At 43.9% G+C, this 17,250-nt stretch overlaps 2 protein-coding genes across 3 annotated transcripts in view; one reads left to right on the top strand and one right to left on the bottom strand.

Moving 5' to 3' along the window:
* cryz (crystallin, zeta (quinone reductase)) overlaps positions 1-17,250 on the bottom strand; it is a 143,577-nt gene that overhangs the window by 55,323 nt on the left and 71,004 nt on the right. The window lies entirely within an intron of this gene.
* Positions 1-17,250, top strand: part of tyw3 (tRNA-yW synthesizing protein 3 homolog (S. cerevisiae)) — a 33,169-nt gene that overhangs the window by 4,058 nt on the left and 11,861 nt on the right. Inside the window, exons 2-5 of the mRNA XM_078219034.1 lie at positions 377-457; positions 1,734-1,832; positions 2,553-2,624; positions 16,285-16,418. Coding sequence (XP_078075160.1) covers positions 377-457; positions 1,734-1,832; positions 2,553-2,624; positions 16,285-16,418 — 386 coding nt within the window. The remainder of the gene's footprint in view (positions 1-376; positions 458-1,733; positions 1,833-2,552; positions 2,625-16,284; positions 16,419-17,250) is intronic.

The raw sequence follows: 17,250 nt of genomic DNA, 5'->3' as shown, positions 1-17,250 counted from the left end.
ATTTTGCATCCTGTATTCCTGAACTCGGGCCATCCCTCTCCAATGTGCTAATGCTACGTTAATTAACAAAGCCACTCCAACATTTTTTCCTAATTTCCTATTCTTCTTAAATGTTCTGTACCCCTCAATATTCAGTTCCCAATCTGTCGTCCTGTAGGAATATCTCTGTCATGGCTGTCAAATCTTACTCCTTTCCATTTGCGCTATCGGCTCATCTGTTTTGTTTCGAATGCTACATGCGTTTAGACTGAGTGTAAAAATCATTTCAGGTAATTACTGTTTGACAGATTGTGAGCTGGCAGGTTAATGTAGTTTTTGTTTTCTGATGGACTCCATACTGTAAATCTTTGATGTAATACACCTTTGATTTATTTAGGGCTCTGATCAGGTTGAGGTACAGAAGCAAAACTGCCCCTGGCTATTTGTAACTCATCAGAAATGTCGGAAAGAAGATGTGGTAAGACACCAATGTTTCATTCCCCCTTTGACACCAGTTTGTTCTGTCAGAGGATTTTCTTCAACAGACTGTCACTTGTAGACTTATTTCACCATATATATAATTAATCATATCCTTGTAGTTTTGTATAGCTACATTCTAAATGCAGTATAGCGTGCTGCAGTGTCTGTAAGAAATATAACCGAATGTCTTGCCCTGGCTCAGTGGGTTGGACCTTTCCCATCTATTCCACAATTCAGAAATGACAGTTTTTCCTTATTCTTGCATGTCCTAGTAAACCTGCTATCCCCTCCACCCCGCACCAATCTCTGTGACCTTAGAATCATAGAACCCTACAGTGCAGAAAGAGGCCATGCGGCCCATCGAGTCTGCACCGACCACAATCCCACCCAGGCCCTACCCCCATATCACTACATATTTTACCCGCTAATCCCTCTAACCTACGCATCTCAGGACACTAAGGGGCAATTTTAGCATGGCCAATCAACCTAATTGCACATCTTTGGACTGTGGGAGGAAACTGGATCACCCGGAGGAAACCCACGCACACACGAGGAGAATGTGCAAACTCCACACAGACAGTGACCTGAGCCGGGAATCGAACCCAGGTCCCTGGAGCTGTGAAGCAGCAGTGCTAACCAACTATGCTACTGTGCCGACCTACTTCAGTCCTACAACCCTTGCAGTGGTGCATATATAAATGTTTTCAATATATGCAACAAACTATATAGTGCTCAGTGCGGGAAGAAAACACTGCATCTCCATAATCCTGACCTTTCTCCCACCAGAAGAAATTGTTTCTCTAGAAATTGGTCTATTAAATCGTTTAACTATTGCAGCCAATATCGTAGAGTCACGCAGGGAAGAAAAGGCCATTTGGCCCACAATGTCCATGCCAGCTCTGCAAGACCACCTTACCAATCACCTCAAGTCCTTTGAACGAAGGGCAAACGGCAAGATATTCTAAATCCCAGAAGGGAAACATGAAACAAGTGCCCTGAAGCGTATTTTTGCAATTTGGTAAAATGTGACGAAAGTTCTGAAATTCAGAGAACAATGTCCCAGATGTTTTATGATAACTTTAAATAAATGTTTATTCAGCTATAACATAAACAACAATAAAGTTAACTAGAAGTACAGAACTAAAGCAATGGCTGTACCCAATATCACTAATTTTACACAGTTCCAAACAACCTTTAATAAAAGCTCAAAGATACTGGAAATTTTTGGTGTGAACTAGTGCATCACTTTTTATCTTTTTCTCCACTCTCTATAGATTGCAGGACTGCAGAAAGCACAGGACAATGCTGTGTTTAAATTTGAACCATTTGTTCTCCATGTCCAGTGCAGGAAGATGGAGGACGCACAACTCCTGGTAAGAGTCAGTCGACCATTAACTTCAGATGTTGAGAGTTGGCCTTGGTTGCCCCAGCAAGATGAGCAGCACAAGCAGGAACTGGAGCTAGTGTTGACCCCTCCCTTTCCCCTTGGCCTAAACTTCTATAGAACATAACCATAAAGACTATATGGAAAATTAACCTTTAATCTGCAGGATTTTGGATTACAAAGAGAAGGAAGTGAAGCTTTAATTTATGGAGTCGTGGTCAGATCCTAGCTGAACACTGCATTCGGTTCTTGGTACGACATGTCAGGAAAGATACATTGGCCTCCTGAAGGAATGCAAAGCAGATTCACCAGAATGACAGAGGCTTTAACATGAAATTATGAGGCAGTGTTGCATAAATTTGGTTTATATTTCCTTGTTTCAAAGATTGCGGGGAGATGATCTGATCAAGGTGTTAGAAACATTATAAGGATTTGGGAGATACACTAGTATAAATGTGTTCAAGGGGAAACCAGAGAAATAGATGAGGGAGAAAGGGAAAGGATACATTGAGGGAGAAGGTTTGAGAGGGCATAAACACCAACACTGACCAGTTGGGCCGAAGGGCTTGTTTCTGTATTGTAAAACTACTGCATTGCATATCAAAATGTTATTAGGGGACTTGCCTTAATTAAACTATATGCAATTTGAAGATCCAATCTATGCAGAAAAACATATCCTGATTTGCTCATCTGCTGTTCTGGATTGCAGCACTCTGTCGCTATAAACTCTGGCTTCAGGAACTCGGGGATCACAGTTGGCAAGAAAGGCAAAATAATGATGGTAAATGGTTTTTCTGTTATTACTTCACTAAAAGTTATTTGTACATTTTAATTTTATACCACGTTCTCTCCAGTTGAAGGCCTGCAAGTTAATCATGAGAAGGCTATTAGAATTCCATTCTGAGCATGACCTAAACTAGTCTCCTCTTGATAGTTTCCATATGTCAGTAATCACAGGCTGTGCCCCTGTTATTGGATGATGTATTCAGCAGCATGCTGTATGCACCGTGCAACTTTCACTGCCTTCCGATTGAATTCTGAGTCACCGCAGCTCCCTACCTTAGGCCACGCTCAGCCTTGGGAGGTTGTGACACAGTAATTATCCCGTCTCATTGTAACAAATCCTAAAAATTCTTGCATTGAGTCATTATCTCCACAGAATGATGTAGCGGAGAAGGCCACTTGGCCCATTTTGTTTGTGCCTTCCTTCAAGAACTGTCCAGTTGGTTCCATTCTCCTGCTGTTTCCTGATAGCCATGTACATTTTTTATAGTATATTTCTAATTCCCTTTTGAGAGTTATCGCCCTTTTAGGCAGCGCATTGCAAATTACAGCATGACACCACTGGTCCTTTTGTAAATCACCTTAAATCTGTGTCTGGTTGTGAACCCTCCTACCTTTGGAAACAGTTTCTCCCTGTTAATTTCTAATTTTAAGCATCTCTGAAGAGAACATGTCAACACTTTCTGCTCTCCAGTCTTTATTGTTATTAATGTCAGTGTTAGTCTGAATCTGTCTTTACTGTCAGAATATGCTGCAAGCACCTCTCGCAGTTGCTGAATTTCATACTTTCCAAGTATGCCATCAGACTTTTGAATGGACCTATCTCGTATTAGTAGGTAGTCTCGCAACACCAGATTAAAGTCCAACAGGTTTATCTGGTAGCACAAGCTTTCGGAGCGCTGCTCCTTCATCAGGTGAGTGTCACAATGGATATCTCTGCACTCTACACCAACATCCCCCACGACGATGGCATTGTTGCAACTGCTTCAGTAGTCAAGGCCGACAACTGCCAATCTCCAGATGCACTTTTACAACTCATCCGCTTCATCCAGGAGCACAATGCCTTCACCTTCAACAACCAGTTCTTCATCCAGACACATGGAACAGCCATGGGGACCAAATCTGCACCTCAATATGCCAACATCTTCATGCACAGGTTCGAACAAGACCTCTTCACCGCACAGGACCTTCAACCGATGCTATACACTAGATACATTGATGACATTTTCTTCCTTTGGACTCACGGCGAACAATTACTGAAACAACTACATGATGACATCAACAAGTTCCATCCCACCATCAGACTCACCATGGACTACTCTCCGGAATCGGTTGCATTCTTGGACACACGTATCACCATCAAGGACGGTCACCTCTGCACTTTACTGTACCGCAAGCCCACGGATAACCTCACGATGCTCCGCTTCTCCAGCTTCCATCCTAAACATGTTAAAGAAGCCATCCCCTACGGACAAGCTCTCCCTATGCACAGGATCTGCTCAGATGAGGAGGATCGCAACAGACACAGATGCTGAAAGACGCCCTCATAAGAACAGGATATGGCGCTCGACTCATCGATCGACAGTTCCGATGCGCCACAGCGAAAAACCACACCAACCTCCTCGGAAGACAAACACGGCCCACAGCGAACAGCGTACCCTTCGTCGTCCAGTACTTCTTCAGAGCAGAGAAGCTACGACATCTTCTCAGGAACCTTCAACATGTCATTGATGAAGATGAACATCTCGCCAAGGCCACCCCCACACCCCCACTACTTGCCATCAAACAACCGCACAACCTCAAACAGACCATTGTCCGCAGCAAACTACCCAGCCTTCAAGAGAACAGTGACCATGATACCACACAACCCTGTCACAGCAACCACTGCAAGACGTGTTGGATCATCGACACGGCTCCCATCATCTCACGTGAGCACACCATCCACCAGGTACATGGTACATCCTCTTGCAACTCGGCCAACATTGTCTACCTGATACGCTGCAGGAAAGGATGTCCAGAGGCATGGTACATTGGGGAGACCATGCAGATGCTACGACAACGGATGAATGAACACCGCTCGACAATCATCAGGCAGGAGTGTTCCCTTCCAGTCAGGGAACACTTCAGCAGTCAAGGGCATTCAGCCTCTGATCTTCAGGTAAGCGTTCTCCAAGACGGCCTTCAAGACACACGACAACGTAGAATCGCTGAGCAGAAACTGATAGCCAAGTTCCGCACACATGAGGACGGCCTCAACCGGGATCTTGGGTTCATGTCACACTGTCTGTAATCCCCACAACTTGTCTGGGCTTGCAAAATCTCACTAACTGTCCTGATTTTAGATAATTCACACCTTTTTAACCTGTGCTTAACCCTCTCTCCATTCACATTGTCTGTACCTGTAAAGATTTGATTACCTGCAGACTTGCATTCCAACCATTATCTTGTAATTGAGTTTGTGTCTATATATGCCCTGTTTGTGAAAAAATCCTGCATTCACCTGATGAAGGAGCAACACTCCGAAAGCTTGTGCTATCAAATAAACCTGTTGGACTTTAACTTGGTGTTGTGAGACTTACTGTGCTTATCCCAGTCCAATGCCGGCATCTCCACATCACCCTAGCTATGACTGTAACACATTCTGCACTCCTTTCCTTTTCTATGAACGGTATGTTTTGTCTGTATAGCGCGCAAGAAACAATGAATCTAAAAGTGATCTTTGGAAATGAATTTCCCTCGCATGTTATTGAGCAGTTGAACTCTTGGGCTTACACAGTGCTGGGCATGATGCATTCCATATATTATTATACTTATATTGTGCTTGATGATTTCCATACACCCTGAAGCTAGTTGTCATGTAGGAAAGTATAAATGACCACATTATATTACATATAGTAACTCCCAATATTGAATTGTACCCTGTAAATGGTATCATGAGTTTTAACACAAGAATACCTATTTCTCCCACCATGACATTGCTTATCTTTGCCAATGTAACCACAACATGAGGTTTGACTTCCGAAAACTTAGCAGGAATCAGGTCACTAATCAGCTTCCAAACCGATCATCGTGATTCTAGCCACACGGTACAAAGAGCGAGTGTTCACTTCCTGGCTGTGCCACTAGATGGCAGGCTGACCAACCAATCCTGTCAGCTCACCTTCTGTCAATGCACTTGTGAATCTTTGATAGAGAAACGGCCCTCCGAAGTGCGTAGCCTGGACTGTTGTCTTGTTTCACACTGAAAACCGCGCTCTTGGAGAGGGGGGATATATAGGAGGGATGGGCTTGCAGGGGTGGGAGGGAAGTAATGCTAAAAGTAGTTGCAGTATATTAGCAATGTACAATTTTAAACATTCATTCCTGGGGTTTTAGTGCAGTTGATGAGGCCATCCCTAATTGTCCTTGAGAAGATTTTGTTTTATTGTGCCTTGCGTGCAATACAGACAAAGCATACAGTTCATAGAGAAGGAAAGGAGAGTGCAGAATGTAGTGTTACAGTCATAGCTAAGGCGTAGAGAAAGATCAACTTCATACGAGATGGGTCCATTCAAAAGTCTGATGGCAGCAGGGAAGAAGCTGTTTGAGTCGGTTGATATGTGACCTCAGACTTATGTATCTTTTTCCTGACAGAAGAAGGTGGAAGAGAATGTTCAGTGTGCGTGGGGTCCTTAATTATGATGGCTGTTTTTCCAAGGCAGCAGGAAGTGTAGACAGTGTCAATAGATGGGAGGCTGGTTTGTGTGATGGACTGGGCTTCGTTCACGACCCTTTGTAGTTCCTTGCGGTCTTGGACAGAGCAGGAACCATACCAAGCTGTGATACAACCAGAAAGAATGCTTTCTATGGTGCATTGGTAAAAGTTGGTGAGAGTCATAGTGGACATGCCAAATTTCCTTAGTCTTCTGTGGTTGGCTTTCTTAACTATAGTGTCAGCATGGAGGTCCAGGGCAAGTTATTGGTCATTTAACTGAATGCTGCTGGTTCTGTCAGTGCCTTAATGTCGACTAGTTTAAAAATCTTACCACCCCATTAGGGCTTCCACTTACAGAGGGTGTAATGCCCTAACTTCTTACTGTGCCCTAACTATGTTAGGGGTTGTGGGTTTCAAGCAAAAAGAAAAAGACGTGGTTTGCACACGTAGATTCAAAGTAACACACAACAGCTTTATTGACAGAGATGTTCTCTGCACTGCACAGAGTACAAACTGAAATCAAAAGTAGGAGCCTCTGAAATGCTCCAGTGATGTCACTATCAAATCATGTGACCTGCACTTAAAGCAATCATACCACTACTTAAAAAAAAGAACAGCCCTCCCTCCCCCTTTACTCCTTTGCTCTATGACAACAAATTGCTATGATACACATAGGATCAATAATACTCCAGACAGTACTATGCATCATTAATCATTATACACAGTCAATAAGAAAATTGATCGGGGAACTTCTATTCCTGTTTGGTTGGATATGACGTTCTGGAATTTCACTGCCCTTGACTCCAGAAGTATGATTTAGAACTTCTGTAGACACTTGGAACTAATTCTGCATCATTCTCACATAGTATAGCAGCATTGACACAATCATCAAGCACCTCAGATTCAACTAAGTTTTTAGTAGTAGTTTTCATAACTAGAGACTAATTAAAGTTGGTACTTTTGGAGATGACAAACATTGGTCAGCATGGCCTTGCCAAACTAGCTCATTTTTAGTTTGAACCATGTAAGAAATTGCCCCGCTATGAGGTACCCATTTACCACTCGTGACATAATTACACACTAACACTCAATCTCCTTGTTGAAGTGAGTGTTGTTTTGCCCTCATTTCTCACCTAGCAACTTGAGGTTGTTGTTGATGCTCTACTATCTCTGAAGTTTCTGGAGTTAATAACAAATCAAACGTGGTTCTCAACTTTCTCTTGAAGAGTAGCAAGGTGAACTTTGTGTAGTCGCATGAGTAGTGTTTCAATAAGATGTCAAAAAGCTATTCATACGCTGTGAGAATGAACCTTGCTCTTTTGAAGCTTTTAAAGAATTTTTCAAGCATTGTATGAATCTTTTAGCTCATCCTTTGGATGACAAGTTAAGGTGCAGATTTTATATGCTGAATATCAATTACTTTAAGATAATCCTCAAACTCTTGAACTAAACTGTGAACCATTATCGCTAACAATCTGTTCTGGTTTACCAAATCTTACAAAAATTTAATCAGGTTTTCCAATGGTTTACTCATTTGAAGTAGATCTCATGATAACTTTTGGCCATTTTGAGTGTGAATCAATTATGTATCAATTATCAGAACATGTAACCCTCAAACAGACCAAAAAGATCTACATGCAATTGTTGCAACAGCATTTTAGACCACTCCCGAGGGTGTAAAGGAGACAACGGTGACGTATTTCTTATTTGTGTGACACAGTCACACTTCTTCAATCCTAACATTCAGACCCGACCAAGAATAACTACGTGCCAATTCCTTCACCCAGACTATACCAGAATGTCTTGCATGTAGTTGTTCAGGAACTCTTCCATTTTGATTAGGAGGAATGATCCTTGGATTCCCCACGATAGACACTCATGTTGGATGATCAACTCACATTTCTTGACACAAATGGTTTCAAATCAGTACATAAACAATGCATTCTAGCTGCCGTTCCTTTCAGTACTATATCCGTCACCTTCCCAATCACAGGATCATTTCCCGTATGTTTCTGAACTTGAGAAGCTATCACAGGCAAATTATCGACTAGCGAAAAATAAATATAAGCAAAACTAGTTGGTAGCACCTGCTCAGTATTTAAAGATAAGCGGATAATACATCAGCATAGCACTTTATATCATAGGAGTGTGCAGAAAAGATCTGTGACCAGCTTTGCAAGCAGCTAACAAAGGTATGCCTTTATATCGCCCAAAAATGGCAGTTAAGGGTCGATAGACAATAATGTGAAATGACCACAATATAAATAATTATGAAACCTTCTTGCACCATAAATTGTACACAATGCTTTAGACCCCACTTGGAGTACTGCGCGCAGTTCTGGTCACCTCATTACAGGAAAGATGTTGAAGCCATTGAAAGGGTGCAGAGGAGATTTACAAGGATGTTGCCTGGATTGGGGGGCATGCCTTATGAGGATAGGTTGAGGGAGCTTGGTCTCTTCTCCCTGGAGAGACGAAGGATGAGAGGTGACCTGATAGAGGTTTACAAGATGTTGAGAGGTCTGGATAGGGTAGACTCTCAGAGGCTATTTCCAAGGGCTGAAATGGTTGCTACGAGAGGACACAGGTTTAAGGTGCTGGGGGGTAGGTACAGAGGAGATGTCAGGGGTAAGTTTTTCACTCAGAGGGTGGTGGGTGAGTGGAATCGGCTGACGTCGGTGGTGGTGGAGGCAAACTCGTTGGGGTCTTTTAAGAGACTTCTGGATGAGTACATGGGATTTAATGGGATTGAGGGCTATAGATAGGCCTAGAGGTGGGGATGTGATCGGCGCAACTTGTGGGCCGAAGGGCCTGTTTGTGCTGTGGCTTTCTATGTTCTATGTTCTATGTTCTATGCTTCTTTTTCTAGCTGAGTATAGTTACATTCAGCACTAGTCAGAGTACGCAAAGCAAAAGCTATTGGTTGTTCTTCTGCTGAAGGCATAACATGTGAAACAGCTGCCCCCACAACACCAGGTGAATCTTCACAAGCAAATGTAATGGTAGCTTCAGATTAAAACGAACCAATACTTTGGATTTCTGTGAAACATCTTTGGCATCCTTGTATGCTTTCTCACTTTCTGTTGTCCAGTCCATGACTGTTTCACACACAGTAAATTATGCAATGGCTTCAATAATGCAGCTAAGTTAGGAACCTAATCCCATTTACCAGCTTGGCCCATAGCCTTGAATGTTATGACGTGCCAACTGCTCATCCAGGTACTTTTAAAGAATGTGAGGCATCCCGCCTCTACCACCCTCCCAGGCAGCGCATTCCAGACAGCCACAACCCTTTGAGTAATAAGGTTTTTCCTCACATTTCACCTCTCCCCCACCAAAGATCTCCTACCCCTCACCTTGAACCTATGTCCCCTCATGACTGACCCTTCAACTAAGGGTAACAGCTGCTCCCTATCCACGCTGTCCGTACCCCTCATAATCTTATACAACTTGATCAGGTCACCCCTCAGTTTTCTCTGTTCCAACAAAAGCAACCCAAATCTATCCAACCTTTCTTTTTAACTTAAATGTTCCATCCCAGGCAGCATCCTGATGAATCTCCTCAGCACCCTCGCCACATCCAATCACATCCTTTCTATTATGTGGTGACCAGAACTGCACACAGTACTCCAACTTCACACACAACTCCAACATGACTACCCTGCATTTGTAATCTTTGCCTTGATTGATAAAGACAAGTATCCCACATGCCTTTTTCACCACCTCACTAACATGCTCATGTGCCTTCAAAGATCTATGGACAAACACACCAAGGTCCCTTTGTTCCTCAGAACTTCCTTGTGTCTTGTCTTTCATTGAATACTTCCATCATGGACTGGACAACAGAAAGTGAGAAAGCATACAAAGATGCCAAAGATGTCCAGACGGGGAGGAATTTGTAAAATGTATACTGGAAGGTTCTTTGGAACAGTATGTAGATAGCCCAACTAGAGAGGGGGCTATACTGGACCTAGTTCTGGGAAATGAGCCCGGTCAGGTCGTCAAAGTTTCGGTAGGGGAACATGTGGCAAATAGTGACCATAACTCTGTTAACTTTAGGATAGTAATGGACAAGGATGAGTGCTGTCCTACGGGCAGGGTGCTAAATTGGGGGAAGGCTAACTATAGCCGGATTAGGCAGGAATTGGTGGATGTTGATTGGGAGAGGATGTTCGAGGGTAAGTCCACGTCTGGCATGTGGGAGTCTTTTAAGGAACAATTGATAAGGCTGCAGGATAGGCATGTGCCTGTAAAAAGGAAGGATAGGAAAGGTTAGGATTCGAGAGCCGTGGATAACCAGGGAAATTGAGGATCTGATTAAAATGAAAAGGGAGGCGTACGTTAAGTCCAGGCAACTGAAAACAGATGGAGCTCTGGAGGAATACAGAGAGAGTAGGAAAGAACTCAAACAGGGAGTGAGAAGGGCAAAAAGAGGTCACGAGATGTTCTTGGCAGGCAGGATTAAGGAGAATCCTAAGGCATTCTATTCATACATTAGGAACAAAAGAGTTGTCAGGGAGAAAATCAGACCTCTCAGGGACAAAGGAGGGGAATTATGCTTAGAACCCAAGGGAATGGGAGAGATCCTAAATGAATACTTTGCATCGGTAATCACGAAGGAGAGGGATGTGTTAACCGGGAGTGTTTCGGAGGGAGGTGTTGACCCATTAGAGAAAATCTCCATTACAAGGGAGGAAGTGTTAGGTTTTTTAGGGAACATTAAAACGGACAAAGCCCCAGGGCCTGATGGCATCTATCCTAGACTGCTCAGGGAGACGAGAGGTGAAATTGCTGGGCCTCTGACGGAAATCTTTGTTGCTTCTTTGGACACAGGTGAGGTCCCTGAGGATTGGAGGATAGCGAATGTGGTCCCGTTGTTTAAGAAGGGTAGCAGGGATAACCTGGGAAATTATAGGTCAGTGAGCTTGACGTCCGTGGTAGGGAAGTTGTTGGAGAGGATTCTTAGAGATAGGATGTACGTGCATTGAGAACGGAACAATCTCATTGGTGACAGACAGCCTGGTTTTGTAAGGGGGAAGTCGTGCCTTACTAATTTGGTGGCGTTTTTTGAGGAAGTGACAAAAACGGTTGACGAAGGAAGGGCCGTGGATGTCGTCTATATGGATTTCAGTAAGGCATTTGACAAAGTCCCACATGGCAGGTTGGTTAAGAAGGTTAAGGCTCATGGGATACAAGGAGAAGTGGCTAGATGGGTGGAGAACTGGCTTGGCCGTAGGAGACAGAGGGTAGCAGTCGAAGGGTCTTTTTCCGACTGGAGGTCTGTGACCAGTGGTGTTCCGCAGGGCTCTGTACTGGGACCTCTGCTATTTGTGATATATATAAATGATTTGGAAGAAGGTGTAACTGGTGTTATCAGCAAGTTTACGGATGACACGAAGATGGCTGGACTTGCGGATAGCGATGAACATTGTCGGACAATACAGCAGGATATAGATAGGCTGGAAAATTGGGCGGAGAGGTGGCAGATGGAATTTAATCCAGATAAATGCCAAGTGATGTATTTTGGAAGAAATAATGTAGGGAGGAGTTATACAATAAATGGCAGAGCCATCAAGAGTATAGAAACACAGGGACCTAGGTGTGCAAGTCCACAAATCCTTGAAGGTGGCAGCACAGGTAGAGAAGGTGGTGAAGAAGGCATATGGTACGCTTGCCTTTATAGGACGGGGTATGGAGTATAAAAACTGGAGTCTGATGATGCAGCTGTATAGAACGTTGGTTAGACCACATTTGGAGTACTGCGCCCAATTCTGGTCGCCGCACTACCAGAAGGACGTGGAGGCGTTAGAGAGAGTGCAGAGAAGGTTTACCAGGATGTTGCCTGGTATGGAGGGTCTTAGCTATGAGGAGAGATTGGGTAAACTGGGGTTGTTCTCCCTGGAAAGACGGAGAACGAGGGGAGATCTAATAGAGGTGTACAAGATTATGAAGGGGATAGATAGGGTGAACGGTGGGAAGCTTTTTCCCAGATCAGAAGTGACGATCACGAGGGGTCACAGGCTCAAGGTGAGAGGGGCGAAGTATAACTCAGATATTAGAGGGATGTTTTTTACACAGAGGGTGGTGGGAGCCTGGAATGCGCTGCCAAGTAGGGTGGTGGAGGCAGGCACACTGACATCGTTTAAGACTTACCTGGATAGTCACATGAGCAGCCTGGGAATGGAGGGATACAAACGATTGGTCTAATTGGACCAAGGAGCGGCACAGGCTTAGAGTGCCGAAGGGCCTGTTTTCCTGTGCTGTACTGTTCTTTGTTCTTTATCAAATTATCCCTTCCAAATCGTATCACCTCACACTTTTCAGAGTTAAATTCCGTCTGACACTTATCTGCCCATTTGAGCCTTTTTCCTCGCATGGTGATGGCTCGCACGAGGGGACATAGCTTTAAATTGAGGGATGATAGATATAGGACAGATGTCAGAGGTAGGTTCTTTACTCAGACAGTAGTAACGCGTGGAATGCCCTGCCTGCAACAGTAGTGGACTCACCAACATTAAGGGCATTTAAATGGTCATTGGATAAAAATATGGATGGTATTGGATTAGTGTAGGTTAGATGGGCTTTAGATTGGTTTCACAAGTCGGCGCAACATCGAGGGCCGAAGGGTCTGTACTGCGCTGTAATGTTCTATGTTCTAAAGCATACTGTTCATAGAGAAGGAAACAAGAGAGTGCAGAATGTAGTGTTACAGTCATAACTAGGGTGTAGAGAAAGATCAACTTAATGCAAGGTAGGTCCATTCAGAAGGGCAGCAGGGAAGAAGCTGTTCTTGTGTCGGTTGGTACGTGACCTCAGACTTTTGTATATTTTTCCCGATGGAAGAAGGTGGAAGAGACGAGAATGTCTGGGGTGCGTGGGGTCCTTAATTATGCTGGCTGCTTTGCCATGGCAGCGGCAAGTGTAGATAGAGTCAATGGATGGGAGGCTGGTTTGCATGATGGATTGGGCTACATTCTACACCTACACCTTTTGTAGTTTCTTGTGACGGGCATTCGGCCTCTGATATTCGGGTAAGCGTTCTCCAAGGCGGCCTTCGCGACACACGACGGCGCAGAGTCGCTGAGCAGAAACTGATAGCCAAGTTCCGCACACACGAGGACGGTCTCAACCGGGATATTGGGTTCATGTCACACTATCTGTAACCCCCACAGAGTTTCACTGGCTGTCTTGTCTGGAGACAATACACATCTTTTTAGCCTGTCTTGATGCTCTCTCCACTCACATTGTTTTGTTTCTTAAAGACTTGATTAGTTGTAAGTATTCGCATTCCAATCATTATTCATGTAAATTGAGTCTGTGTCTTTATATGCTCTGTTTGTGAACAGAATTCCCACTCACCTGAAGAAGGGGCTGGCAGCTCCGAAAGCTTGTGTGGCTTTTGCTACCAAATAAACCTGTTGGACTTTAACCTGGTGTTGTTAAACTTCTTATTATATAACCTTACCATAACACTCCAACTTTTATACTCGATACTCCGATTTATAAAGACTAATGTACCAAAGGCACTCTTTATGACCCTATCCACCTGTGACGTCACTTTTAGGGAATTCTGTACCTGTATTCCCAGATCCCTCTGTTCAACTGCACTCTTCAGAGTCCTACCATTTACCCTGTACGTTCTACTTTGGTTTGTCCTTCCAATGTGCAATATCTCACGCTTGTCTGCGTTAAATTCCATTTGCCATTTTTCAGCCCATTTTTCTAGTTGGTCCAAATCCCTCTGCAAGCTTTGAAAACCTTCCTCACTGTCCACTACACCTCCAATCTTTGTATCATCAGCAAACTTGCTGATCCAATTTACCACATTATCATCCAGATCATTGATATAGATGACAAACAACAATGGACCCAACACCGATCACTGCGGCACACCACTAGTCACAGCCTCCACTCAGAGAAGCAATCCTCCACAACCACTCTCTGGCTTCTTCCATTGAGCCAGTGTCTAATCCAATTTACTACCTCCCTATGTATACTTAGCGACTGAACCTTCCTAACTAACCTCCCATGAGGGACCTTGTCAAAGGCCTTGCTGAAATCCAGGTAGACAACATCCACCGCCTTCCCTTCATCCACTTTCCTGGTAACCTCCTCAAAAAACTCTAATAGATTGGTCAAACATGACCTACCACGCACAAAGCCATGTTGACTCTCCCTAATAAGTCCCTGTCTATCCAAATATTTGTAGATCCTATCCTTTATCACACCTTCCAATAACTTGCCCACCACCGACATCAAACTTCCTGACCTATAATTTCCTGGATTTCTTTTGGAACCTTTTTTAAACAACGGAACAACATGAGCCACCCTCCAATCATTCGGCACCTCCCCCGTGAATACTGACATTTAAAATATGTCTGCCAGGGCCCCTGCAAGTTCAACACTCGCTTCCCTCAAGGTCCGTGGGAATACCCTGTCCGGTCCTGGGGATTTATCCACTCTGATTTGCCTCAAGACAGCGAGCACCTCCTCCCCTTTAATCTGTAAAGGTTCTATGACCTCCCTACCTGTTTGCCCTATTTCCGTAGACTCCATGCCCATTTCCTCAGTAAATACGGATGCAAAAAAACCATTTAGTATCTCCCCCATCTCTTTGGGTTCCATACACAGTCTACCACTCTGGTCTTCAAGAGGACCAATTTTATCCCTCACTATCCTTTTGCTCCTAACATACCTATAGAAGCTCTTTGGATTTTCCTTCACTCTGTCTGCCAAAGCAACCTCATGTCTTCTTTTAGCCCTCCTGATTTCCCTCTTAAGTAGCTTCTTGCACTTTTTATACTCCTCGAGCATCTGATCTGTTCCTTGCTGCCTGTACATTTCATACAACTCTCTCTTCCTCTTAATCAGTGTTACAATCTCCCTCGAGAACCAAGGTTCCTTATTCCTATTTACTTTGCCTTTAATCCTGACAGGAACATACAAACTCTGCACTCTCAAAATTTCTCCTTTGAAGGCCTCCCACTTTCCATTTACATCCTTACCAGAGAACAACCTGTGCCAATCCACACTTCCCAGATCCCTTCTCATTTCATCAAATTTGGCCTTTTTCCAGTTCAGAACTTCAACCCGAGGACCAGATCTATCCTTATCCATGATCAGGTTGAAACTAATGGCATTATGATCACTGGATCCAAAGTGTTCCCTCACACTCACATCCATCACCTGCCCTAACTCATTTCCCAATCGGAGATCCAATATCGCATCCCCTCTAATTGGCACCTCTATATACTGATGTAGAAAATTCTCCTGAACACATTTTACAAACTCTACCCCGTCTAAACCTTTAACAGTATGCGAGTCCCAATCTATATGTGGAAAATTAAAATCCTCTACTATCACAACTTTGTGTTTCTTGCAGTTGTCAGCTATCTCTCCGCTGATTTGCTCCTCCAATTTTCACTGACCATTGGGTGGTCTATAATACAACCCCATTAATGTGGTCATACCTTTCCTGTTTCTCAGCTCCACCCATAGGGCCTCTGTAGACAAGCTCCCTAATCTATCCTGCCTGAGTACCGCTGTAACATTTTCCCGCGACCAACAATGCCACCCCCCCACCTTTTATCCCTCTGCCTCTATCCCGCCTGAAACATTGGAACCCTGGAACATTGAGCTGCCAGTCCTGCCCCTCCTGTAGCCAAGTTTCACTAATGGCTATAATGTCATATTTCCATGTGTCTATCCACGCCTTCAGCTCATCTGCCTTCCCCACAATACTCCTGGCATTGAAATAGACACACCTCAAAAGATTATTTCCACCACACTCAACCCTTCCATTTGTGATTTTGCTTGAACTAACCTGTCTTTTTACCCCTCCTCCACTATCTGCTCTGGCACTCTGGTTCCCATCCCCCTGCAAATCTAGTTTAAATTCTATGATACTTTAACATTTGTTGATACTTTCTATGATACTTTAACATTTGTTTCTTCTGGTTACCAGGCTGTTCGCAGTACCCACTGTCTGGAGGTTCCTTTATGCCATCAAGGGACAGTGTTGGTGAGTGAAGAGTACATCGATTACCTTGTGCAAGTGGCGAATCAGAAAATGGAGGAAAATCAAAAGAGGATAGAAAGGTAGAATCACAATTCCAGGGCAGTGAAATCTCTGAGCAATATGTGACTCGGGGAGGATGTGTTTTACTTGTGCCAGCTGTGGCTCTGCAGGCAGCATTCTTGCCTTGGAGTCAGAGGTCATGGGTTGAAATCAAATTCACAATGTTAGTGAAGGGGTGACTCTGAGGGGGCACTGCACTGTCGAAGCAGTGGCATCAAGGGGGCACTGCACTGTCGGTGGGGGCGGGTGCACTGTCAGTGGAGCAATGCCAAGGGGCAATGCACAATCGTAAGTGCAGTGCCAAGGAGGCACTGGACTGTTGGTGGTGTGATGCCAAGGGAACTCTATCTTTCAAATAAAATGTCAAATCACAGCCCAACCGTCTGTCTTCTTTTATAGCAATTCAATGGTAGCAAAACATCCCTATTTTTAAATTCCAGACTGGAATTTAAAAGTAGAGATGTTTCGATACCATTGTACAGGGCATTGGTGAGACCACATCTGGAATACTGTGACCAATTTTGGCCGCCTTACTTAAGAAAGGATATAAATTTGTGAGAAGCAGTTTAGAGAAGGTTCACTCAACTGATATGTGCAATGGGGATGTAATCATGAGGAACGGTTGGCCAAGTTGGGTCTGTATCCATTAGAATTTAGAAGGATGAGAGATGATCTTATTGAAAGATATGAGATCCTGAGGGAACTTGACTGGGTGGATGTTGGAATTAGGGGACACAGTTTAAAAATAAGGAGTCTTCAATTTAAAATGGAGATAAATATTTTCTGAGTGCCATGCGTCTTTGGAACTCTTTTCCCCAGCGGGCAATGGAGACAGGCTCATCGGATATTTTA

Source organism: Mustelus asterias, chromosome 8, assembly GCF_964213995.1.
Source record: "Mustelus asterias chromosome 8, sMusAst1.hap1.1, whole genome shotgun sequence".
Lineage (NCBI taxonomy): Eukaryota > Metazoa > Chordata > Chondrichthyes > Carcharhiniformes > Triakidae > Mustelus > Mustelus asterias.
The sequence above is the reverse complement of the archived record's forward strand: the minus strand, read 5'-3'. Positions and strand labels throughout refer to the sequence as shown.